A 24,054-nucleotide genomic window follows, 5' to 3' on the forward strand; every position below is an offset into this window, starting at 1 on the left:
ACTGAAGGGCCCCGTCGCCTTCCCCACCTTAGCTCCGACTGCCCCTCCCCTGGACCCTGCGGCCTGCTCTGCCCCGGTCCACGCGGCCCCGCAGCCGGCGGCGCCTCACCCTCCGTGCACACGCAGCTGTAGGTGTTGGGCCCGTCCAGGCACCTGGCGCCGTTCTTGCAGGGCGTGCTCGCGCACTCGTCCACGTCGTACTGGCACAGGTTCCCGGTGAAGCCTGCGGCCCGGCGGAGGGGCAACTGTCAGTGGAGACGGCAGGCACCACGGCCCGGTGGCCAAGCCCCGGCCGGCCCAGACCGGGGATGCCCCCAACGGGCTTCCCCCGAGTTCACTTCAGCGGGCAGACTCAGCCCCCGGGGGGCTCCGCAAGCCCTCCTGGCCCTCAGGCCCCCTGCAGGCCATCTCCCCGCCCCCCGCCGTGAGCTCTCAGGGAGCCAGGCAGGGGGGGTCCCCTCCGCCCAAACCCCCCAGGGGGCCGGGGAGCCCCAGCAGCAGGAAGGAGAGTCTCTGGGCCCTGGGCTTCGTCACCCCAGGGGAGCACACCCAGCGAGGTGAGGGGCCGGTCCCCCTGCCCGGCCTGGACACACCCCACTGCTCCCGAGGCCCCCGCAGGGTGAGGCCGGGCCGGGCGGACGCCAGCCCCAGGGAACCTCAGGGCACCTCAGGGCCCCGGGGCACGGCCCCGCACCTGGGGGGCACTCGCACAGGAACTCGTTGATCTTGTCCAGGCAGCGGCCGTTCTGCAGGCAGGGGCTGCTGGCACACTCGTCCTTGTTCACCTCGCAGTACACGCCCTCGTAGCCTGGGGCGGGGGCAAGGGGCAAGGGGCAAGGGTCAGGGGGGTCAGGGCCCGGACGCCAGGGCCCACACCTCCCACACCTTCCATACCCGGTGGTCTGCAGCCCACCAGCCTCCCAGGGCCGGCCCACCCCGGCGGATCTCACTGTGCCCACCCCCGGCGGCCCCGGCTGGCCCGCGCACCTGGCATGCAGATGCACTGGAACTCCCCGATCTGGTCCAGGCAGGTGGCGTCGTTCTGACACGGGTTGGAGACGCACTCATTGACGTCGATCTCGCAGCGGGGGCCGGTGTAGCCCGGCAGGCACCGGCACTGGAAGGAGCCCAGCGTGTTGATGCACTTGCCCTTGTGCTCACAGGGGTTGGCACCTGGTGGGGCGCGGGGGGGCGGGGGGGGGGCAGCACGGTGAGGGGCTGCTCCGGCCTCGGACACGCGGGGACCTCTCCGCCCCCATCAAACCGGGGACCGGTCAGGCCGCACCCCCGACCAGACGGGGGCCCTTCCGAGGGCAGCTTCCGTTTCCACCAGACTCCCCAGCACCCCCCCCGCCCCCCGCCCGGCGCCCCCCGCCCGGCGCTCACCCAGCGCGCACTCGTCCACGTCCTGGCTGCAGGCGGGGCCCGTGTAGCCCGAGGGGCAGGTGCAGATGGCCTTGCCGTTCACCGGGTTGGTGTCGCAGTTGGAGCCCTCGTTGCAGGGGTTGCTGATGCAGGCGTCTTTGAGGTGGCAGAGCAGGCCTGGGCGGGGCGTCGGCCGTCACTGGGCAGGCCCCGCCCCCGCCCGCTCCGGCTCCCCCGGACGCCCCAGGAGGGGCCTCCCACCGGGTCCCTGCCGAGTGTCCCGGGCCCCTGGGGTCGCTCCAGGAGCTGGCTGCCACCCAGCCCGGCCCCCAGGCAGCCCCCTTGGGTGGGCATCATCCCCGGGGGCCCTGCAAAGCCAGCCTGTGTGTCGGGGCGAGGTCACGCGTGCCCGCCCGGCCCCGCCCCCAGGGCCAGCGGGCGCTCACCGGTGCGGCCGTGGGGGCACTCGCAGTAGAAGGAGGCCACGCGGTCGTGGCAGGTGGCGCCGCTGAAGCAGGCGGCGCTGGCGCAGTCGTCGATGTTCTCGCTGCAGTCCTCGCCGGTCCAGCCGTTGACGCACACGCAGTTGTAGCCGCCCAGGGTGTTGTGGCAGGTGCCGCCGTTCTGGCAGGCGTTGGGGATGAGGTGGCACTCGTCCATGTCCTGGGTGCAGTACTGCCCTGCGGGGGGGGGGGGGGGCGGCGGCACCCTCAGCCCCGGCCCGTGCCGGGCCCGCCTCCTCCAGGAAGCCTTCCGGGGGGACTCCTGGGGCGCCAGCCCGAATCCCGTTTTCCCTCCCCCCTCAGCACCAGGGGGACGTCTGTGTCCCTGCTCTGACTGTGTGCACTGGGGTCCACATGCGCTCGTCACCCCCCCCACTGGACGGCCAGCGTCCCTACGCCCTGCCCAGCAGGCTGGGCTCAAACCTGGGGACTCGTTTCTGGCGCAGGGCTGCCTGGGCCCGCGTCTGCGCTGACCACTGGGGTGGGGGCCTGAGATGCTGGCCATGGGCGGAGGGGCTGCCCCGGGTCACACCACCCGTCCTGGCCTGGACGAGGTGCTCCAGGCCCTCCCTGCCACACGCCCCCCCCGGAAAACCGCAGGACGAGGGGTGGCACCCCCACGTGGCTGCCTCCCCCCAGGACGTGCCTGTCCACTCGGGCGGGCAGCGGCAGTTGTAGGTGTTCACGCCGTCCACGCAGGTGCCCCCGTTCTGGCAGCCGTGCCCCGGACAGTCGTCCACGTTCTCCTCGCAGTTCTGGCCGGTGAAGCCTACGGCGGCGGCAGGAGGGGCCAGGGGCCCGGTCGGCCCTCAGCCCGCGATGCCACGCCCCACTCACTCCCCGCCCTCCCCACTCCTGACACCAAGCAGCACGTGGCTCTCCGAGGAACCGCTCTGGAGAGGGCACCGGACAGACGGACTCGTGCACACGGGTTCTGGGGGTCTGTCCCAGAGGCCCTTCTGGGGCCACAGTGCCCCCTGCGGTTCCCGTGGCTGGGCAGTGCCCGTGGGCCAGGCACTGGGAGGCTGGGGTGCTCGGCCACAGACAGGCCGCCTCACTGGGGCCGCATGGGGCCATGGGGCCTGCTGGCTGGGCAGCGGGGGCAGCAGGACCGGGCGGGCAGTCCTGGGGGAGCACAGAGCCACAGCCCTCCCTCCCAGCTCCCCCCGCAGCCCCGGGCCAGTGAGCTATTAATCCACTGAGCGCCCCGCTGGTCCAACCACCAGCCCAGAGAGAGGTGTGCCTGGCAAGAGCCAGACCACAGCCGGTTACTAATTAACATCCTCCGGGTGCCTCTGAACACTCCCCTGCCCTTGGGGACGCAGCCCCTCCCCTCACTCCCCCCAGCTGCCCTGGAGCAAAATCAGCGGGCCAGGAAAAGCCACAGTGTAAATCAGAGTGGTTTGGGGAGCGCCCCAAACCAGAGCCCAGGCCCCGTGTTCCGTTTCCCCCGGGCACTGGGGAGCCCCACACCTCGGAGGGTCCCCCCCTCCAGTGGGTGGGGCTGGAGGGCTGGGCTCACCCCCGGCCCCCAGGCAGGGCCAGCACTGAGGTCTCAGGCTCCAGGTCACACACAGCCACCAAGAAGGCATTTGAACTGAGGGCCTGGGGCGGGCCTGGCCAGAGGGCTCAGGCCTCAGCTCCCCAGACACTGGTGGCTGACCCGTGGCCGGCAGCTGGGGCGCGCAGGTGGCGAGGGGGGAACCCAGGGGCACGCAGGAAGTGCACGCGCCCGGGCTCTGCACGCACAGGCAGGGGCCCGCGGCGGCAGGGCCCGCGGCACGGCAGCCTCGAGAGCACTTCCTCTTCACAGGGGCCGGGCCAGGCTGGAGCTGTGGGGGCGGGGGGGACCGGGGCACCCCCCAGGTCACCCACGGGTCAGCCGGGCGCGGTGCCCCTCCTGTACCCACACACCACCCACGCCTCCCTCATTCTCCTGCTGGGGTCCCACCTCCCCACCGTGGTGTGCAACGGACAGACCCGGAGGTTTCAGGCCTCCTCGGCCTCGCTATTTTTAGACCACCAGCAACAAGACTGAGTCAGACGAGAACTGGGGCGGGCAGACCAGCGCGGACAACCGGCACAGCGGGGCTGCCGGCAGGCTGGAGTGGGGGAGGGGGCCATGCGGCCACCGCCCCCCCCCCCCCCACAGACACGTGGACGGGAAGAAGGGAAGGGCCACCCCTGGGGGAAGTGACGACGACCCGGCCCCGGCAGCCCCACCCCCGGAAGCAGGGGAAGCCCCAGGCTCCCACAGGGGAGGGGCTCCCTGCCGAGGGGAGGCTCCTGCGGCCTGCACCTGCGCTCCTGGGGACCCGCATGCGGGGTGCTCACAAGTGGCCCAGGGAGCCCGGGGCCAGGCCTCACTGATGGGGCCCCGGCCCAGGGGAGGGGTGCTGGGGGTCCTGGGCCGGTGGTCCAGTCGCAATGGACGCCGTCCCTGTCAGACACGGGCAGCTGGGGACCGGGGTGGCAGCTGGACCCCCCCGCAGGCCTCCTGCCAACGCTCGTGGTTCCAGACTTGCCCCCGTTCCCCACGCCCAAGGCCACCTTCTAACGTGCGGTCAGGGGCGCACGTCCCATCCGACCTGGCCCGCACGCCCCGCCCCCCTCCCGGCCGGCGGGCCGTACCTGGCAGGCAGGCGCACTCGTGGGTGGTGTCCCCCGTGGGGCGGCAGGTGCCCCCGTTCTGGCACGGGGAGGGGCTGCAGGGCACGTAGGGCAGCTCGCAGTGGGGGCCGGTGTGGGTGGCACGGCAGGCGCAGCGGTAGGAGCCGACCTCGTTGTGGCAGGTGCCGCCGTGGCGGCAGGGCCCGGGGCTCTGGCTGCACTCGTTCACGTCCTGCCGGCAGGTGGGGCCGTGGAAGCCGGGCGGGCAGCCGCAGATGTAGGTGGACTCGAAGGGCAGGCACTGGCCGCCGTTGGCGCAGGGGTTGGAGGCGCACGGGTCAGCTTGCTGGCACATCTTCCCTGGGGGGCGAGCGGGGGGCGAGAGGGTCACACACTGGCTGCCCCGTTCCCGGTGGCCGGGGCTCCCCCCGCCCCCCTCCTGGCACCCTCTCCTCAGTCCTCAGGGCCCTGCCACACAGCGTGGCCATCCCTCTACAGACCGGGGACTTCCCAGGGGCTGAGTCACCGTCCCAGGACGCGGGAGGGTGCGACGGGGCCTGTCTGCCTGCAGGACTACTCGCACTCCCAGGAACTTCTATCTGGCACCGCAGCTCCTGACGGAAAGCGCTGTGCCCCCGGGCAGCGGGGGGAGGGAAGTGAAGACCCTGGAGGGGGGGCGGCCGAAACCCCACAACTGGGACTGGGACGGGGCTCTAGGGGGGCGGCTCGGAGCTATTTCTAGATCACGGACCCCTGCGGCCCAGGAGAGCCCGGGACCCTCCCCCAGCCACAGAGACCGGGCACCTGCCCGCACGCCCCCCAGCCGGGGCAGGGGCAGGGCCGGGGCCAGTCCGCCCACAGGACGGCCGGGTGTCCCCACAGGGGTCCTCAGGGCCCGGCCCGCCGCGCCCGCACCTGACCAGCCCGGGGGGCAGCGGCACTTGTAGTCGGTGAGGGTCAGCAGGTCGCAGGTGCCGCCGTTGCGGCAGGGGCTGGCGAGGCAGGGGCTGTCTCGGGGCGTCAGGCAGAGGGGCCCGGAGAAGCCCAGGCGGCAGCTGCAGCTGTAGCCCACCGCACCGCCGCGGTCCACCACGTGGCACGTCCCGCCGTTCCTGCAGGGGGCGCTGAGGCAGGGGCTGTGCGCCTGGCATCGCTGGCCCGCGAAGGCGTGGCCGCAGCTGTGGCAGACACGGCAGAGGGGTCAGCTCCACGGCCCGGCCCGCCACTCCGCACCGCGTCTGTCGGGGCCGCGGCTGCTCCCGGGGCGGCGCCAGCAGCTGCTGGCTTCACTTGGGCCGCGGGCGCAGCAGGGCGGGCTGGGCCGCCGTCAGGGCTCTGCCAGGGGCAGCGAACATGTTCTGGGACCACCAGGTGACCGCACAGCGTCGTGAGTGAGCCAAGTGCCACTGAACTGGACACGTTAGTTAGTTTTATAGAAAGAGAATTTCACCTGCACACACACACAAAATCCTGTTCATGTAAAGGGGGAACGGGCTAGAGACCAGTACGTTCAGTAGGACCCGGCTTAGACGTCCAGACCCACGCAGGCGGCTGTGGCGGCGCCCCCGCCGGCCACCAGGAAGGGACCACGAATTCCCGCCACTGCCCCTGTCCGGGGTGGGGGATGGGGTGCAGGAGACCCCGCCTCCTTCCCCTCCAGTTTCTCTACATGAGCGAGCCGCACGTGGGGGATAAAGGGGGCTCCGTGTCTTCTTCGGGCATTGACACAAGAGCAGGCGTGACGCGGAACTGCCCCTGTCCAGGGCTGTCCCCGACAGGGCCCTGGCGGGGCCACGGGGGGCGCCCCACCCCCACCCGCGTACAGCACCCCGCTGCTACTCCTTTGGAAACTGAGTTCTCTTGGAAGTCCAGAATACCTCCGCCGGGGCCAGAACCACCCATTTTACAGCTGGAGAAACCGAGGTGCCAGAACGAGAGTGCCCTTCCTGAGCTCTCGGGGGCCGGGTGGGCTGCGGGTCTGTGCCCCCTCCCCCGGACACACCGCGCGGGCACCTCGGGAGCAGGTGAGCTGAGCGTGGGGGCGGGGGACGGGGGGCGGGCGTCCCGCCTCCCTCTCCCAACGCAGGACCCTCCTCGGCCCCCTGCCGGCCCAGCCTCTCGAGCTGGGGCCGTAAACCGCCGGCCGGGGTCACCGCGTGGCCTCGCCCCGGCGGGAAAGCTCCGCGGAGGCCCTGGGACCAGCCAGGCGCTGCTCTTCCCAGGGGCAGAGCCTCCGAGGCGGAACGTGCCCGCGCCCGTGGCGGCCCCTGCGCGGCACCCGTAGCCCCGGGCGCTGGGTGGGCGGGGCCTCGCACAGGGGCAGGAGGCAGCGGGGCACCGGGGGTACCCCCCATGAACAGGGGCTTGGCTCCCCCCCCCACAGCCCTTGAAGCTGTGGCCACACAGATCCCCGCTGCCCAGTCTTCTGTCCCTCCCCTGCCCCCCCACCCCCCACAAGCAGAGTGGCCCCGGGGGAATCCCTACCCTCGAGGGACCCGCGTCTGAGCCTTTCTCAGCAACTGGACTGTCCCCCCCGTCCCTGCGGCCTGGGAGGCAGCCGTCCCCCTGAAGGCTCTTTTATCTGCGGCTGCGGCTTGAGCAGGGCAGACCCACAGTGGCCACTTGGGCCACCATCTGTTGCCAGAAGCCAAAAGTCCCAGACCAATTGGCTGCAAGAAAACAAGCTGCCCCCCAGGGGGGCCCGGCGCGCTGACTCGGGCCTGGGCCACGGCTCCCACCCCGTGGGGAAGGGGGGCTCCCCTGTCGGGCACAGACCCAGGGGCCTGGGTACTCAGGCACCCAGGGCTGGGGCTCCCTCGAGGCCACACTCCCCGGGTCTGGGGAAGGCGGCTCCGCCCCACCCGTGGATCCAGTTACTGGCCGCCTGGTCCTGGCCAGAGCTCACTGGGAACCGAGCAGTTCAGCTGATGGGGGGGGGGCGGCACCTCCCCCACCCCACTCAATGCCCTCCATTGTCAGGCGGGAGCTGGCTACCAGTCCCGCTGGAAAAAAGGCTCCTTTTCTTCCCCAGCGGCGGACGGGGCGGGCGGGCAGTGGGTGCCGGACAGAGGGCACGCTCATCAAAGCGGTGGGAGGCTGCCGTCCGCACCGCCCTCCCCGCTCTCTGCGCCCCTGCCCTACTTTTTGTGAGCTGGGCACCCCTCACCGGTCCTGGGGGACCCGTGCCGCTGCAGCCACCCCCCCACTCAGCACCCTAACATGTCGGGACACTGGGGGTCCCAAAGGGACCAGAAAGCCACGCCCAGATGTGCACTCAGACCCCACCAGCCCCGGGGCAGTGCTCCAGTGAACATGCCCCCCCACCCTCCGGCTGGCCGCGCAGCCGCCCCGTCCTGAGTGGGGGCCCCAGCTCGGGGGACTGTGGGAGAACCCGCCGACCGGGCACATCGCAGCCAGCCAGGCTGTTTTCGGCTGGGCGGGCGAGAGGGAAAGCGCGCCCAATAAATCAGGCGTCGGAAGCAGGGACAAAGGGCAGCCGCGCAGCAGGTGTGCCGTGGCAGGGGACGCGGGCGGCAGCTGCTCCCGGCCAGGCGCGGTGGGCCGCCAGCCCCGGCGGGCGGGGCCGGGAGGCTCCTCCTCGGGGAGCAGCAGCTGAGAAGGCCCATTGTCTCCCCGCTCCCGCCCAGGCCTGGCGGGCGCGCCGCAAAGGCACGCTGCCCGTCCCGCCGGTCCCCGCCGGCTCCCCGGCCGGGCCTGGGCACAGCCTCCCTCCACCACCAGCAGCATCCCAGCCAGGGGACAGGCAGGGCCGCCAGGGAGCAGCAGCCCCTGCAGGTGGGACAGCTGGGGCAGGTGCTTGGCGGGGGAGGGCCGGAGCGAGGACAGGAGGTCGCTGGGCGGGCAGGGTCTGGGCCTGGGCCAGTCCCGATGGCCACACCTGCCCCGACCCCGGGGCTCCAGCCCAGGACACCCCTCCCTCCTCTGCACCTGTGTCCAAGTCTGGCCACAGGACTGAAATTCCCAGGGACAGATACCTGTCCCCTCCTCTGCCCACAGCGACCAGACTTCCCTAACAAGGTGGAAGCGACTGAAAGGCCGGTTGGGACATGGCCAGGGCCACAGCGCGGGTGACTCAGCCCCCGGTGGCCCTTCTGTCTTCGACGCCTGTCCTGGTAGGTCAGTGTACGTGCCCAGTGGGCACAGGTGCCTGGGTTTGGCACAGGCAGGCAAAACCAATGCCTGCCTGGAGATGCACGGACTTCCTAGACTGGCCCTGGCCAGGGCTTCAGTGGCCCAGACCCCACCTCCTGCTGACCCTGGGCCCCTCCTGTCAGGGGCAGCCCGGAGAGCAGCCCCGGCCACCACACCACCCAGCAGCTCCTGGGGCCCACACTGGGCGGCCTTGAACGGCCGTGCTTCGGTCACCGCAGCGCCTGCGCCTCCACCCGCCGCCTTCTCTCCCGTCCCACACGCAGCCCTGGAACCGGTGACCGGTCCTGGCAGGCGGCAGGTGAGTGACAGGTGGGGCTGGGGGGCACGGGGGCGGGACTCCGGAGGCCGGGGGCTTCCGGCAGCCGCCCGCCCCCCTACACCCCCCACCGCCCGGAGGCGCGCCAAATGGCTGCCGCGCCTGGTGTCCCGCAGCCGGGTCTGCGCTTTGTTGCCGGCCTCAATATTTCCACTGTGGAAGGCCCCTCCCCCGCAGCGCGGCGCTCCATAGAAATGTGACTCCGGAGAGCGTCCGGAGGCAGATGTTGCTGCGACCTTTCACCCAGGACCAATTCTAAATTGTGCTGTTTTCCTTTCTAAGCTAAGCGGCCATCTGCCACCCCCAGGGGACAGACGATAGCTCCCTCCACCCCCACCAGTGAGAGAGGGCCACCACGGACTGCGAAGCCCACCAAGTCAGCGCTGCCCTCCAGGAGTTTCCGGTCCAGCGGGGCCGGGCCCGGGGGTGAGGGGGACCCTGTCCCGCGCCAGCTGGGGGCCACCCGTGGCAGGAACCAGAGACACCAGGGGAGGTGCTGCCGGGGGTCCCACGGGTGGGCAAGCGACATGTGGTTCCCCCCCCCCGTGCACTGTTGCCTGCCAGGGCCTCAGTTTCCCACAGGTGCAGTGGGGTGGGGTCTGGGGACTGCATGAGCTCAGGGGGGCCCCCCTGCACATCCTCGATGTCCCCCGACCACCGGGGCTGGGAGGACTTGTGCTCTGGCCCACGACGCCTGGATTCCCTGTGCCAGGGGAGGCGCACCTGTTCCAGGAAACCGTGGGGGTCACACGGGCCTTCCTGGCCCAGAGGCCCGCCCTGACCAGCGGCAGCGGCAGCAGGAGGACTGGCGGTCATGTCTGCAGGGCCTGGGGCCTCCACCCCAAAGGTTATTAGCAGGGGCTGAGACTCCCCATGCAGCAAAGGACCGCCCTACGGGCCCCGGGCCCTCGAACACGGTGCGGGGCAGCCTGCACGGACACCTGTGGAAGGAGCCACCTGGCCGGGATCAGCTGCCCCATCCTGGCCTCCGCCTTCTTGTCCTTAACCAGCTCCAGCCAACTCAGCGTCACTGGGACCCACGGCTGAGGAGGGGCCGGGGAGGTGGACGGCCTGGTGCAGCGCCCCCTCCTCCCAGAGCTTGGTCCTGAGGGACGAAGCAAAGACCCACTGAGGCACAAACCCGGGCCGCGGCCAGGCAGGTGGCCCCGACGCCCTGGCAGAACAGAACAGCCCTGCTCTGGCGCAGGAAGTGGGGCCCCCGTGGGAGACTGAGGCCGGGACAGCGCAGGACCGAGGGGCACGGGAACTTGGACCCCAGAGGACTGCCCCAGAAGGGGGTGGGGCCCACAAGCCCACCTGTGTCTCTGGCCAGGGCTGTGGGGCAGGTTCCTGGGACCCCCCACATCCCAGCAGGAGTCCCCCACCTTCCCAGCCATACTGGCCGCCAAGGAGTGACGCGCCCACAGCAGGCTGGGCGGGGGCTCCCCTGGGCCTCCCCGCTCCTGCCCCACTGGGCCCCCCCCCACTAGGGACAGCAGAACCGCTCAGCTCCGAAACGAAGCCCCAGGGAGATGTGAGAGCCAGGGCGACCCCGGCCGAAGTAGGTGCTCCCGGCCCCTCGTCCTCACCTCCCGAAGCCCCCGGACAGAGAGCCACAGCACGGGACGCCCCAGGCTCCTTCCAAGCCTGTGGGAGGGGGCCTCCGTCCGGACACCTGTCTGGGGGCTGGGCCAGGCCTCCGCTGTGCTCTGAGGGACCTGCACACACCTCCTAGCCCTCTCCCCTTCCCGCCTCCAGCGCCCTCCGCCACCCCATGGACAGGCACCAGTGGCCCCTCAGACCAGGATGGCCGCTGGGGGAGGGTGCGGCCCAGGGAGGGGTGGGGGTCTGCAGCTTTGCCCACGTCCCCCCACAGGCAGGCCCCGCCTCTCCAGGCCCCCCGTCTGGGCTCTGTTTCCCAAGCTGCGTCTCTGGCGCTCTGAACCGCGCTGGGAAGTGGGAGAGCAGGAAAAGCGCCATCGTCCGTCCTGGCTCCGGGGAAGTCCTTTGTGTGGGGACGGAACTGTCCCCCGGAAGCCAGCTTTCCCACCGTGGGGAGAACAATGCCCCCGGCACTGCCCCTCCCCCCGCCGCCCCACCCGTGTGACATGGGAAGTGGGTGCCGGTCTGAAGGGACGGAAAGGCCAGCGCGGAGGTCAAGCGGCTTCCCGGACACGGCCCAGCTGCTGCCCAGGCTGCCCTCGGGGTGCGGGAGGTGCAGGGCCAGTGAGCACAGCAATCCCAGGGGCCGCTGGCAGGAGGGCCCCCCCCCCCGGGGTTGCCAGGTGAGGGAGCCAAGCCGGCTGCTCCCCTCACTGGGAGGAATTTCCCACCTGGTCCCCAGAAGACAGAGCCCCAGGCCAGGGACCAGGTTGGAATGCGTGTCCTTCTCTGGGGCCTCCTGAATGCCCTCCACCCCCAATGGCCCCTTGAGACCCTCAGGGACGAGCCTGTGGAGCCCCCACAGCCAGGGAAGCCAGGGACCCCCGGAACTGCCAGGGGCCTCTGCGCCCCGGAGGGCAGAGCATGACGCGGGGAAGGATCCATGGGCGCCGAGACCGGGCACTCGGGGAGGATGGATCCCAGACTCGGGTAATTAAGTCGGCAGCCACCAGCTGAGCTCCTCAAGGGCTGGAGCCAGACCCGATGCCGATGCCGGCGGTTCCAGGCCTCTGCTCAGGGGGTGGCCGCCGTTTCGGGGGTGTGGGAGAGGGCAGGGCTGCCCTCCCCCAGCCAAGCGGGCGCGGGCGCTCAGGGGCAGCCCCTGCGTGGGCCCAGCACCCTGAGAACTCGGGGGGAGGACAGCAGGGCTTCTCCCACGGGCCCCGGGATGAAGAGACAGAGGCCACCCCCGGCCCGCCCTCGGACGCCACCAGCCGTGCCTTGCTGGAGTCCCAGAGCAGACCTGCACGCGCACCCTGGCCCGTTCAAGACCAGAGCACCTGGCCCACGCGGGTCCCGCCCGCCCACACGTGCCCACTGCATCTGAGGGCCCCTCTCAGCCTTCCTTGCCCCCCGGGGTGGGCAGACTCGGTGGGGCAGACGGGGTTGAGGGGGACTGGGCCGTTGGGACAGGGCCGCCTCCCGAGGCAGCGGAGGGCCAGCAGGTGCCCCGTGGACGCTGCGAGGGTGTGCACCCCACCCCAACTGCCCCACCGGGCGCCTGGCTCTCTCCCTGACCACCTGATCTCCCAGACCTGCCGGGAGCCCGAGCAGACAATGCATTCTTACATCCTCCCCAGTGTGGCCGAAACACAAAACCCGGGGTGGGGGGTGGGGGTGCTCTCGGCGAGAGGCCTGGGAATGGCGGGGCCTCCCAGCTGGCTTCTCTGGGCCCCGGCCCTGGCCCCGCTGCACCCTCTGTCCAGGAGGGCCACGCCAGCTCGGGACACCTGTTACCACCCTCACTCTCAGGGACAGTGGCATCTGTTGGCACTGGGGACGAGGGAACGGGGCCCATGCCTGGCCAGCCGCTGGGCAGACCAGAGGAGGGCCAGCCCCTGCCTCGTCCTGCCACTCCTCCCGGGACACCCCCCGACTTCGGGCAGTGGGGACCCTGGCAGTGTGGCCGTGGGCTGCTCCTGAGTGAGCCAGGGCACGGGACAAAGGCTCCAGAGGTGGTACCCAGTTACCCCATCCTGCCTGGGTCACCAGCCCCCTTTTTTCTTTGGCCTTCTCGCTCAGATCACCCCAGTCAGGGACTCCCCACCGCCTGCCCGGCACAGCACTAGGCCCCTGCAGTCCCCACGCCCACGGAGCCCACCGCACATCTGGCTGTCTACACGTGGCCCCCTCTCCCCCTGGGCCCAGCAGAGCCACCAAGGTGCCTGGGGACACAGCAAATGCTGGCAACAGAATCCAGCCGCCCACACCCAGGCTGGGCCGGGCCAGGTGACGGAGGGACCTCACGCCACACGCTGGGGGACCCCGGGGGCCATGGCCACTTGGCACGGGTGGAGGGCAATCTGGCAGCTTTTCCACGCAGGTAGAGGGAGAGGTTCTCGGGCTGGCCTCGACCCTCGGCCCGTGCTCCACCTTGCCCAAGTCCAGGGGCGGGGCTAACTTCTGCGAGAGCTTTTAGAAGAGGCTTCGGGGCCGGAAGGGGCTCCAGGAGTAACACGTGGGCGTGCCTCTGGACGGGCGGAGAGTGGGGCGCACGGGACCCATCCGCCCGACTCCCGACAGCCCGTGGGAGCCCACGGTGACCTCACAGTAAGACGCCGAGGCGAGCACAGCACCGTGGGCGGGGAGGACGTGCCCCTGCCCGCCGGGACTGCCCAGGCGAGCTTCCCGTGCAGGCCGCCGTCCTCCCGGGGGGAAGGGCAGCTCTGAGAGGTGGGCGAGCCACCGAGGTCACCCACCCCACAGGTGGGTCCCGGGGTCTGTGCTGGCCCGGCGGGAGCGGCGTCCCGGGCTGTGTGTCCCTGTGGGCTGGAAGCCGGGCCTGCCGGAAACCTGCAGACGCCCCCCACCCCGCCCCCCGCTCCCCCAGGCCCAGGGGAGCACAGCAGAGACACCTGCTGAGCACCTGTGCCGTGAGCCACCGGGGTGTGAGCCCCTGGCACTCGTGGACCCCCGGACGCACAGCTGCACCCGGCCTCCCCTCCCCCGTCAGCTCTCAACCAGGCGGCGGAGGCCTCTCTCAGTCTGACCACGGGGACGCCCCCGGGAGCAGCAGCCCAGCTGTTGGGCGGAGGGACCTCAGGGGGACCCACGAGGCCCGGAGGCAGCCACCTCGCCGGGCCCTCCGTGGAAGCAGGAAGAGGCAGGGGCCCGGGGGCGGAAGTGGGGCCGAGGCCCCAGCCTGCGTCCCCCGCGGGGCCCGGGCCCCCGCGCGCCGCCCGGCCCCGCTCCCGGCACCTCTCGCTGAACGGCTGTCGGGGAAAACACGCACGCAGAAGCACCCCGCCGCTCCCCCGAGGCTCTCATTTCCAGTAACTGCAGTTTCCGCTCGCCGGCGATCGAAACCGAGAGGAAACGTGGGCGGTGGGTCCCCAAGGCCCACGACCGCCCCTGTCCCTGCTGCTCGCACGGGACAGCTCTTTCCAGAGACGGCCGGCCTTCGCTCTCGGGGGTCCCTCTGCGGGGGTGGCCGGGGCAGTGGGCCGGGGCGTGTCTGCCTCACAGACAGGGACGGCGCCCTCCCGGGGCCGGGTGGGCCCTCGGGGCGGGTCTGTAACTCCGGGCGCCTCTGGTGAAGGGCCCACGACCGACCGGTGCAGCTGCCCCCAGGCAGGCGCCCACGGGGCGCCTGAGCGGCACCTCAGTGCACGGACCGAGGTCAGGCTTCTCCCCGACCTCCCGCTGGTCCTGGACAGGGAGGTGGGGGCGCCCCGGATGCTCTGCACCCCCCACCCCCATGGGCCTGCTGTGCTCACACCCACACAGCCCTGGACCCAGAGAGGCTGGCCGCCGGGGCCACCTGTGGGCAAGAGCCTGTTCGGCAAACCACCCGCGTCAGCAGAGTGACGAGAGGACCATTTGTGCAGCGTGGAAGGACCGCCCGTGCAAGCCCCTCAGAGACACACACGGACCGCCAGCCCAGGGACCCGGCGGGCGGCTCAGGACGGGACAACCCACTCGCTCGGGCGGGGCCGGCCTGTCGCAGCCCCGGGCCTGGGCCTGGCGGTGGGGAAGCCCTGACATGGTCACACATGTCTCCGTGCCCACCCTGGGAGGCGGCCCGGCCGCCCGCTGGTGAGGGCAGCCGCACTCGGCGCCCCACCTGTCCCTGGGCCGCCCGGTGCGGGCAGGGCCAGGTGAGTCCGCACGTGCCCTGTGGCCGGGGCCCCGCCTCGGGGATGAGTTCTCGGGGTTCGGGGTCCAGGGCGGCACGTGGGCCTGGTGGCCGTGTCTGAGTGACCCTTGGGTTTGGGGGGGCCTCCCCAGTGTTCTCCCCATAGGCCGCGAGAACCCAGGGCCCCAGGCGCTCCTTCCAGGGAGCTCCAAGCCTCCATCCACGGCTCCAGTGGAGGGAGGCCCCCATCACACCCCCAGCCCAGGAGAGGCCAGGCCCCCCAGGAGGCCTCTCAGGGGTGTCCGCCCAGTGGGCGCCCAGTCGGCGCCCAGTCAAGGAGCAGCTCCGCATCAGGGCAAGGAACACCTCACCCAGCTCACCCCGAGGTCACGACGTCCGGGTCCCTGCCCCGGCGCATGGGGGCAATGGAGGGGGAGGTTTAGGGGGCTCCATTTTCCAGAATGCTCTGTCCCAGGGGCAGTGGGTGTGGTAGGGGGAGACCCGCAGCAAGGAGGGACCACTCGGTGGTGAAACATCGGGGTGGGGGGTTCTGTTCCCAGAATTCCCCAGGTCTGCAGATGCCCACCACTAGGGACAGCCACATGGGCCCAGAAATGAGCACTGCTTCTTCCAGGCAGCCTTCCAGACATCCGCCAGCCCCCACCCCCATCTCCTCTGGACTCGTGTCCAAGGCTGTACGAGGCCCCGGATCCCGGTGCCTGCCGTGGGCCCAACCGGGCTGGTCCCAGGCAGGTATAAAAGCCGGGGAGGGAGGCCCTGACACCCGCTATGGCGTGGGTGAGCCCTGGCTACACGCTGCGTGAGGAGGCGGACCACGAGCAGCCACGTGTCCTATGAGCCCACCCACGTGGCCTGTCCAGAACTAGCAGCCCAGACGCAGAGAGCAGAACGGGGCCTGCTGGGCCGGGGGCCGGGGGCGAGGGCAGCAGCTGCCCAGCGGGTACGAGGTCTGTCTGGGGTAAGGGGACACAGTCCAGAACTGGGCAATAGTGATGGCTGCACGACCCCATGGACGTACCAAATGCCCCAGAACTGTACACTTTCAGGGGCTAAAATGGCAAAATGTACACGTGTAATCTACCACCAAGACCCCTGGGTGTCCATCCACCCCCCCCAGTCTGGTCGTCATCTCCTGTGCGTGTTCTCCAGAACAGGGCGGGGCGGGGCCTCGAGGGGGCGCCAGGGGAAGGCCGCTGCGGGGAAAGGGCCCTCCTCTGCTGGCCCGCCCCCTGACAGAGCGCCTGTCAATCACCACCCGCTCCCCAGCAGCTGCGCCCCACCAGCGGGCCCGGCAGTGAGGACGCCGGAGCCCAGGGCCGGCCCCAGACCGGCAGAACCTGCCCTGCCACATGGCCAGGCCCGACTCCCCAGCCCCTCTGCCCCCACCATGCCACTGCCCACGCCACCGCCCGGGGCCCTGCCTGGGCGCAGCCGGAAGCGAGCTTTGCTGGAAGCAACCCCTTCACGTTCAGAGAGGGAAACCGAGGCCCAGCGAGGAGACGTATGTCTGAGGGGGGCCCAGCAGACCAGAACCAGGCTGTCCTGGCATCTTCCAGACCCGCCGAGGTGGGCTCTGGGCACAGCCAGGCCCCTACCCGCCGGGAACGGGAGGACCACACACGTCCTGACCCACCGTCGGGACGCCCAGGGCCAGCCGCTCATGAAAAAAAAACCTCTGGGAGGCGCTGGGGAGCTCTGGGCACGCCTGCACAGGCGGGCGAAAGCTGCCACGGCTGGCCTCAGGGCCCCACCCCCAGGCCCGGCCTCCGTTTTTCCCACCTGTAAACTGGGCACCAACAGGGGCAGAGCCAGCCCCGCCCCCCGGAGGGGTGGGAGCCAGCTGAATCACCCACCCGCCCCGGGTTCCCTAGGCGCAGCCTGCTTTTCGTGGGGCTCTCACGGCTGCACCGTAAGGAAAGCGACCTAGGCGTGTAGTCACCTCTGCAAAGCCACATCCCTTCAGTGTTTACAGGCGAGACATGAGACAGGAAAAGTGTCCTTCCAGCCCAGGAGGGCGCGACACCTCGGCCCGGCCCGGCGTGGCCCAGGGGGTCCCCGGCCGCCGGCAGTGGCCTCTGCCGCCCACCTAAGGGGAGTGGAGTGGTCACTCCCTGGGGTCCCTCCCCCGCCGCCCCGGCCGCCGGGGTCCCGGCACCCAGGCCCAGCTCCTCCTTCCTGTTGAGCGGCTCCTCGGCCAACTGTTCGGCCCTGCCCCCACCCTCTTCCTGCTTACGGGCGGCTTTCTTTCTCTTTCTAAAAAATATTGTCGTGATCTCTTCAATGGAAAAAGCGCTGGCTGCCGCCGAGAGGCGGGGCCTGGCCCAGGAAGGTGTTTTCCTTTCACGAAACCTCGTTCCTTGACGTCTCCGCGCCGTGGAAGTCGCCGAGACTCTGTAGTGGGTGCTGGGCGTTGTTGACACACGTGTTTTTCTAACCCGCGTCCGTGTTTGACGCCCAGGCTCCTGGCCGCGGAGGAAGCCCCGCGGCGGCGGCAGCGGACGCCTCGGGGCACGGAGGAGCGAGAAGCGGTTCCTCCCCAGCCGCACCCGAGACTCGCGGGTGACTCAATGGAAAGAGTGCGACAAGGTGACAGAGACACACAGCGTTCGTCCCTCGAAGCCAGGTGGCTGGCCTAATCACTTTCCGCCCAAGCCACTTCCTGCCCGAACCACCGAACCTCCTCTTTTGAAGGGCGGCCGCGGCCTCGGGCGGGCTCCCTCGAGGAGCGGCCGGGGAGGGAGGGAGGGAGGGAGGACTGGGGGGGTGGCCATGGCTCGGAGCACAGGAGAGAAAAAGGAGAGCCCGACCCGGGCTGCACTGTGCGGCCCTGGGGCCAAGCAAGAGGCTTCTCTGTGCCGCCTCCTTTCCCATGCCCCATCCACTCGGGGTGGCCGGGTCTCAGGGAGCCGCCCCAGCCACAGCGCTCACCTGCACCAGACAGTCACACGCCCACACCCTCGCCTCTCCTGCCCCCACATGGGAAAGTCAGCTCTGTGCACCCTTAGCCCGCACCGCCAACGCCTAGACCAGAACCCGGCACACGGCAGGCGCCCCGGTGCCCCCGGGAGGAGGCTCGGAGGGCCGCTGCCACGCAGAGCCGTGGTGGGGGGACAAGACCCTCGGTCTGGGCCGGCGCCTCCTCCGGCCCTGGCTGGGCCCGCCAGACGGCACCTCTTGGATTCCCCGATTTAACTCGTTAGCCAACGGAACATTTGAGAATGAGGATCCCGAAACCAGCACCGTCAGCTCAAAAGGAGAAGGCAGGAGCGACGGCCCCACCCAGGGCCTGCAGCGTGCTGCCCTCACACCCCACCGAGAGACCCCTCATGCCTGACACCCACGGTACAGGGGACAGATGGGGCACCCGAGTCCCGGCGGCCCGAGGCGGCGGAGCCAAGCGTCATCCAGCACAGGAGGGTCCGAAGCGAAAGCCCACTCCAGCGGGCCGGCTGGGCGTCCCTCCAGGGTGCTGGGTGTGGCAGCGCGGCCATCTGCGAGCGCCTGGGATGGGCCCAGGGAAGCTGTGGCTTTCTCACTGGGGAGCATCTCCGTCCCCCTGGGGCCTCGGCTCCCGGACTGGGAGCTGGACAGGCCCACGGGTCTTTCGGGCCAAGAATGCACGCTTGCCCCGGGGATGACAGTCCCTGCGAATCCCCTCCCCCAACCAAAAGAAAAGGGAGGAGCCCACTCGGTGGCCCCCGGCCCCTGCACCGAGGGGCTGGCGAGGAGGCTGGACACAGGCAGAGAGCGGCAATGACCGGCCCAGGCAGGCCCACGACAGCCGTGCAGAGATGGGGACACACACAGGGACACTCGGGGACACGCGGGGACATGCAGGGAGCCCTTCCTCCGGGCCACTGGGACTTCCTGGGAAGACGATTGAGCCTCTTTTTCCAATCCTGAGCCCTGCAGCCACCCGACCGGCGGCTTCTGGGGAAGGTTCCTTGCCCTCGAGGTGGGGACGGGTGACTCAGCAGGTGCCGGCGAGCTTGGCACGGCGACGCCGCTGTTTCCCACGCCCGGTCCACAGGGAAGCAGGCGGCCCAGCCTGGTCAAAGACTTTTCGGAGAGTCCCAGGTCAGCGGGCCCCAGAGGCCTGCACCCCGGCACCTTGGAGGGGAGAGGGCGGCGCCCCCCCCCAGCCAGACTAGACGGGTCTCTCCCACACTAGCGACCCCCCCCGGGGCCTCGGGGCAGCAGTGCGGGCTGGGGGCGAGTGGGCAGGCACAGGCCCCAGAAGAGGAGGGAGCCGGGGCCCTGCCCCCAGTGGCTGTAACACCCACAAATGCACCGCAAGCCGGGACCTGTGCCTCCCCCACATCTGGACCCGGCTGGGGTCCCTCACCTCCCGCACGACGGTGCCGCCCAGAGGTGGGGCCTCTGGGGACGCCGCTTCCGCCCGTCTTCCGAGTGGATCTGTGGGGGCTGCACAATGAGGCCTCTGTGGGCCGAGCTCGGCGGAGCGCCAGGACGCACTGAGGCAGGCTTCCCAGTGGGGGGGGGGGGGCGGCGGTGTGCCAGGCCCCCGGGCAGAGACAAGGCGGGCACCCTGATCCGTGGCCTGGCTTGGCCTGGCAGGGCTCCCAAGGAGCCCAGGCTCAGGGGTGGGAGGGCACGTCGCACATCCACTGTCCCCCTGGTGTCCCCTCCCGAGGCCAGCGCACCCCCTTTCTGGCACAGGCAGCCTGTGGCACAGGCTTGGCCCCAGGGCCACCCCAGCTCCCCCCGGGGCCAGAGTGCCCCTACCCGGTAGTTGCACCGATAAGACACTGCCCCCACTTTCCCCACGCAGCACCCCTCCCGCCTCCCCCAAACCCTCTGCAGAAGCACACACTCACCCCCCACCCCCACAGGACTGGGCGGGCGGAGCTGTGCATTCTGGGAAGCCACGCATAATTAATCATACAGCATTAATCCGCCTCCCCAACAATAGCCAGTGCGCGTCCACGGAGCCCCAGCTGTCGGTCTCTGAATGAAGGGAAACAAGATTTAGGGCATCCAGCGTCGGTGAGGCTTCTGCAGGAGGAAAAGGCCCCAAAAAAGCAAAAAAAAAAAAAGCAGTGTGCATTCATTAGCATCTGACAAAGACACAATCGGCTTTGTCCATTAAACTGCTCACAGGCCCGCTTAATTGGCTTCAGTGTGGGCAGGGTGGGAGCCGGGAGGGGGGCTGCCGGCCCGCTGGCTGGGGGTTGTCAAGGGAATGGGCCCTCTGCACTTGGAATGAGGGCGCGCCGGGCTGCGGGCCTCCAGGGGGAGGCGGGGGCCGCCCAGCAGCCGGCGAGCACCTCCTCATTATTCCCGTCAGGGATGAATTCAAGTTGAAGGGCACCGGGCGCAGGAGAAAAGCTTCCCCCGGGCTGACTGGGGCTCCCTGGGGCTCCCTGGCGGGCGTGCACACCGCAGCCCTCCGCCACCCACGCCCACACACGCCCATTTCACAGCTGAGAACCCGAGGCCGTTAGGGAGCCGGGTCAGCGCTGCGGACGGCAGGACGGACACCAAACGTCCAGCAGGGAATGCCACCCCGACCTCCCACCCCGAGGAAGTGGGCGCAGCAAATGGGCCTGGGTCCAGCTTCTCTCCCCGGCCTCGCTGCTGCGGCCGGAGGAGCCGGCCGGCGGGGAGCCCGGGGCCGGGAAGGCTGGCTCTGGCTTCCGGAGAGTCCACCTCTCGCTGAGGGGCACGGGCTGCCCGGAGGAGGGGCCCGCCTGCCCAGAGGAGGCACCCCCAGGCAGCAGGGCAAGGGGGGGCTGGACCTCTCCATACAGGATCCAGAGCTTCCCCGGCAGGTCAGGGGTCCCCCTGGGGACTTCAGGAAGAAACTGGGTGCCGGGGATCCCCACTTTGCACCCCGGGAGCCCGAGCCGGCCCTCAGAGGAGTGCGCTCGGAGCCTCCGGAGGCCAGACCGGCTCCACACGCAGCATAATTGCGGGTGATTAAGTAATTGCCAGACTTTGTCCAATAAAAGTAGCACGTGACCACGCCCAGCCTTCTGGGCCATCTCCAGAAGACAATGGGCTAGTGTTCGTCCCGCCGGCCCCGCTGCAGGGGCAGGGGCTCGGCCCACAAAGCAACAGGTCCCGCGGGGGCGGCGCTGGTGCACGGGCAGTACTCACACGCAGGCCTCCGTGCCGTTGGGGAGTGCTTCACACTTCCCGCCATTCAAGCAGGTCTCGCTGGGCTGGGAGCATCGCAGGCCTGGGGAGGGGCGAGAGGAGAGGTCAGCCTCCCGGGCAGCAGGGCCCTCGGCCGGGAGGGGCCCACCCTGAGGGGCATCACCCGCCCCTCGCCTCAGAGGCTCCGCTGTATGATGGGGTTGCTGGGGGAGGGGGCCCCAGGAGGCCCTCGCGTGAACCCCAAAGGGCTTCCACGTGTCGCCCAGAAGGTTGAAGTGGGAATCGGGGACGGGTCGGCTCGGTGGCAGGTGCAGCGGCCGTGCCCGCAGTGGGGCAGGGCGGCCTGAAGTGCCACCTGGCCAGCAGAGGAGAAAAGCTGAGATGGCCCTGGGCCACCTCCTAAACTGGGCACCCCAACCTGTTTTCGCCGGGGAGTCCGGCCGGCCTGGGGCCCCAATCCAGCCACCAGGATCGTCTTGCTGTTCAAACACGTCCTGTGAGGGGGCGGCGCTGGGGGGGGGGGGGGGGCCCCGCTCGGCTGCCGAGATCGTGGGAAAATGCGACAGCTGCAAGGCCAGCCGCCCCGCCCGCCGACAAAGCGCCCGCCGGCCGAGGAATCAGAGCAGCTCATTGTCGTGCCAGGGCCGCCTCCTGGGGCACCGGGACTGCACCCTGGGGACCCGGCCCCGCCCCTGAGGACACCCAATACCTGCTCCCTGGGGCATCTTCAGGGACCTGCCAGCCCCCCCGCCCCCAACACACACCCAGAGTGGAGGACGGAAGATGCCCCCTTTGGAAGGAATTTGACCCTGTTCCCTAGAAGAGATCCGTGAATAAAGCCCATCTCACCAGGGCTGTGTAAGTTAAACGCCCCCCACAAGCTGGGGCAGGGCATAACACGGAACCCTACCTTCTGGGAGTGGGGAGCCGATTCTTTTACTGTAACTTTTAAGGGATCACACCACTGGACTCCTCAGCCGTCCCCTCCAAGTAAGAGAGGACTGAGCGCCCCCACCCCACTCCCGCAAGATTTCCGAACTTGAACTCCACCAAGCCAGAGTTCCCTGGTCGCAGCTGAGTTCTTTCACACCGGCCCCTTCCCCAGATTGCACCCTGTCTGTGAGCCAGGACAGTGGGCAGCGACCCGCCATGGGGCGGGGACACTGGCGGGAGGGGCAGCCAGGAGCTGTGGGTCCTGGGCCCGAGCCCCTTTCCCCAGCTTTGCGCGAACTCAGCCAAAGGGGTAGGTAGACCGGGCCCGCCTCGCGCCCGCTGCCCACCTCGCCCCGCACCCGGCCCGGGCACGGCTCGGTAAAGGCGAACGCGGCGCCCCGGACCCCACACTCCGCGCCCCAACATCCGCCCCTGGCGCGGGCCAGAGACGAAGAAAAAAGATAAATGGCCCCCAAAGCAACAGGAAACCAAAACCTACTCGATTCAAATCGAAAAGTGGTAGGCAGTTCGCCCGCCCCGGCGGCGAGCCCCACGCGCAGCCAGTGAAGGGCACGAGCTCAGGGATGGGCCTCCGGGGGCTGCCAGCGCCCCACGCCGGGCTTCAACCCGACTTCAAACCCGGGCTCCGGGAGCGGACAGCACGAGTCCACCCCGACTGGGCAGGCGGCGCGGGGGAAGGTCAATCCTTCTCCCCCAGCCCCAGGCTACGGCTGTTCCCCCACACCAACCCCGCCCCGGAGCGCCCAGACCCCCTTTCTTCCCACCCTGGCCGCCCGCTCCCAGCCACCCCGGGCGCGCGCGTAGGGCGCCGCCAAAGTTTCCGAAAGGCGCGGAAAGTTGCAGGCTCGCGGTGGGCGGGCGCCTACCTCGTGCGCCGAGAGCGGGCAGCAGCGCCAGGCAGAGCAGAGGCGCCAGGAGCGGCGGCATGCCTGCCCGCGGGCTGCCCGCTGCGCCCGGTGGCGGCCTCCTGAGCCGGGCCGGCGGGGTTCGGGCACACACTGGAGCGCCGGGAGATCCCACGGGCGGCAGCGGCCCGCTATTGCCCTTCCCTTGGCTGGCGGGCGGCGCTGGGCTTTCGCGGCTATTCGCCCCGGCTCCGCGCGCCGGCTTGTCCCTCCGTTGCACCGCGCCCGCGCCCACACCCCGCGCCCCTGCACTCCCTCCTGCGGCCGAGGCACTAGTGAGGCTCGGGGAGGCCGTGCGCTCCGCCCCCGCTGCGCCGGCCCCGCCCCCTGGGTCCCGCCCCCGCCGATCCCTCTGATCCCTCCGCACCCCGGTCCCCCTCCCTGGCCGCGCCCTTCCGCGCGCCCCGACCACTCTTGCACATCCTGGGCCTGGGGGTCGCGTGTGGGGCCCGGGTCCCCCGGCGTTGGGGAACGTGGAGGTGCGGGAACTCGGGGGCCGGCCCTAGGGACTACTTCTCGTTCGAAAGTTTTCAGAGGCCCAAAGTTTGGTCCAGGACTGCGGAAGGATCCAGCTGTGACTGTGCCGGGCTCAACGGCAATTGGCAACTATTTGCATCTCAATAGCAGAGGAGGCGAGGGCGGGGAGGGGAAGCCTGCGGGGGGCCGTGCTCTGCGGAGAGTTGAGCCCCGAGAGGTAGGGAGAGGTAGGACAGAGCGGTCGAAGCCAAGTTTGCGAGAACCTGGCCCAGGGGCTCCACCCCCAGGCGCCCCGCGGTCGCAGCTTTAAGCCTCTGGGAGACCGAGGCTAGCCACCCCTGGCTTTGACTGCCGGGGCACTTGACCCAGAGAGATGGTGGCGCCTCGGGCGCAGCCTCTGGAAAGGAAGCTCTGAGTGCCCCAAGGGAACAGCCTATGGCCAACGCCTGGCCGGACGGATTGCGTACCGGCTCCCCCAAGAGGGACCCGCCTCTGGACGCTCCTTGGCCACATCACTGACCTGCCCCTTCTCCTGGAGCCTCCCACCTGTGGTGCTCTGCGAAGCGTGCGGGCGCCTCAGACCCGCTGCTGGCGCCCGTGCAGACCTGGGCCTCCACGTGCTCCTTCCGGATGATTTATTTCTCCGAGCCGATGCCAGATTTGAGCCTCCCGTGCCAAGGCAGGCTAAGCGCTGGGCATCCAAAATGCCCTCCGTAGTCCTAGGAAATCAGAGTACACAGCCTCGCACTGGGAACACACACCTTGCCCCATCTCAACACAGGGTGCGGAGTGCAGCCCCAGCATCCTGGAGGCCTTCCTGGAGTAGGCGGGTGCCAGGGGTGAGCCTTCAAGGGTCAGAGGGACCTAGCCAGT

General features: G+C 70.2%; 1 protein-coding gene across 2 annotated transcripts in view; it reads right to left on the reverse strand.

Annotated features, from left to right (window-relative positions):
• Positions 1 to 22,979, reverse strand: part of NOTCH1 (notch receptor 1) — a 41,248-nt gene extending 18,269 nt beyond the window's left edge. For both annotated transcript variants that reach the window (XM_036022428.1, XM_028511345.2), the window contains exons 1-10: positions 22,666 to 22,979; positions 20,846 to 20,927; positions 5,394 to 5,656; positions 4,500 to 4,838; positions 2,515 to 2,637; positions 1,812 to 2,045; positions 1,387 to 1,542; positions 988 to 1,173; positions 695 to 808; positions 110 to 223 (exon numbers count right to left, since the gene is read on the reverse strand). In XM_036022428.1, the coding sequence (XP_035878321.1) occupies positions 110 to 223; positions 695 to 808; positions 988 to 1,173; positions 1,387 to 1,542; positions 1,812 to 2,045; positions 2,515 to 2,637; positions 4,500 to 4,838; positions 5,394 to 5,656; positions 20,846 to 20,927; positions 22,666 to 22,726 (1,672 nt within the window). In that variant the 5' untranslated portion in view covers positions 22,727 to 22,979. The remainder of the gene's footprint in view (positions 1 to 109; positions 224 to 694; positions 809 to 987; positions 1,174 to 1,386; positions 1,543 to 1,811; positions 2,046 to 2,514; positions 2,638 to 4,499; positions 4,839 to 5,393; positions 5,657 to 20,845; positions 20,928 to 22,665) is intronic.
• Positions 22,980 to 24,054: the final 1,075 nt, after the last annotated feature.

The sequence above is a fragment of the Phyllostomus discolor genome, chromosome 3, assembly GCF_004126475.2.
Source record: "Phyllostomus discolor isolate MPI-MPIP mPhyDis1 chromosome 3, mPhyDis1.pri.v3, whole genome shotgun sequence".
NCBI classification, from domain to species: domain Eukaryota; kingdom Metazoa; phylum Chordata; class Mammalia; order Chiroptera; family Phyllostomidae; genus Phyllostomus; species Phyllostomus discolor.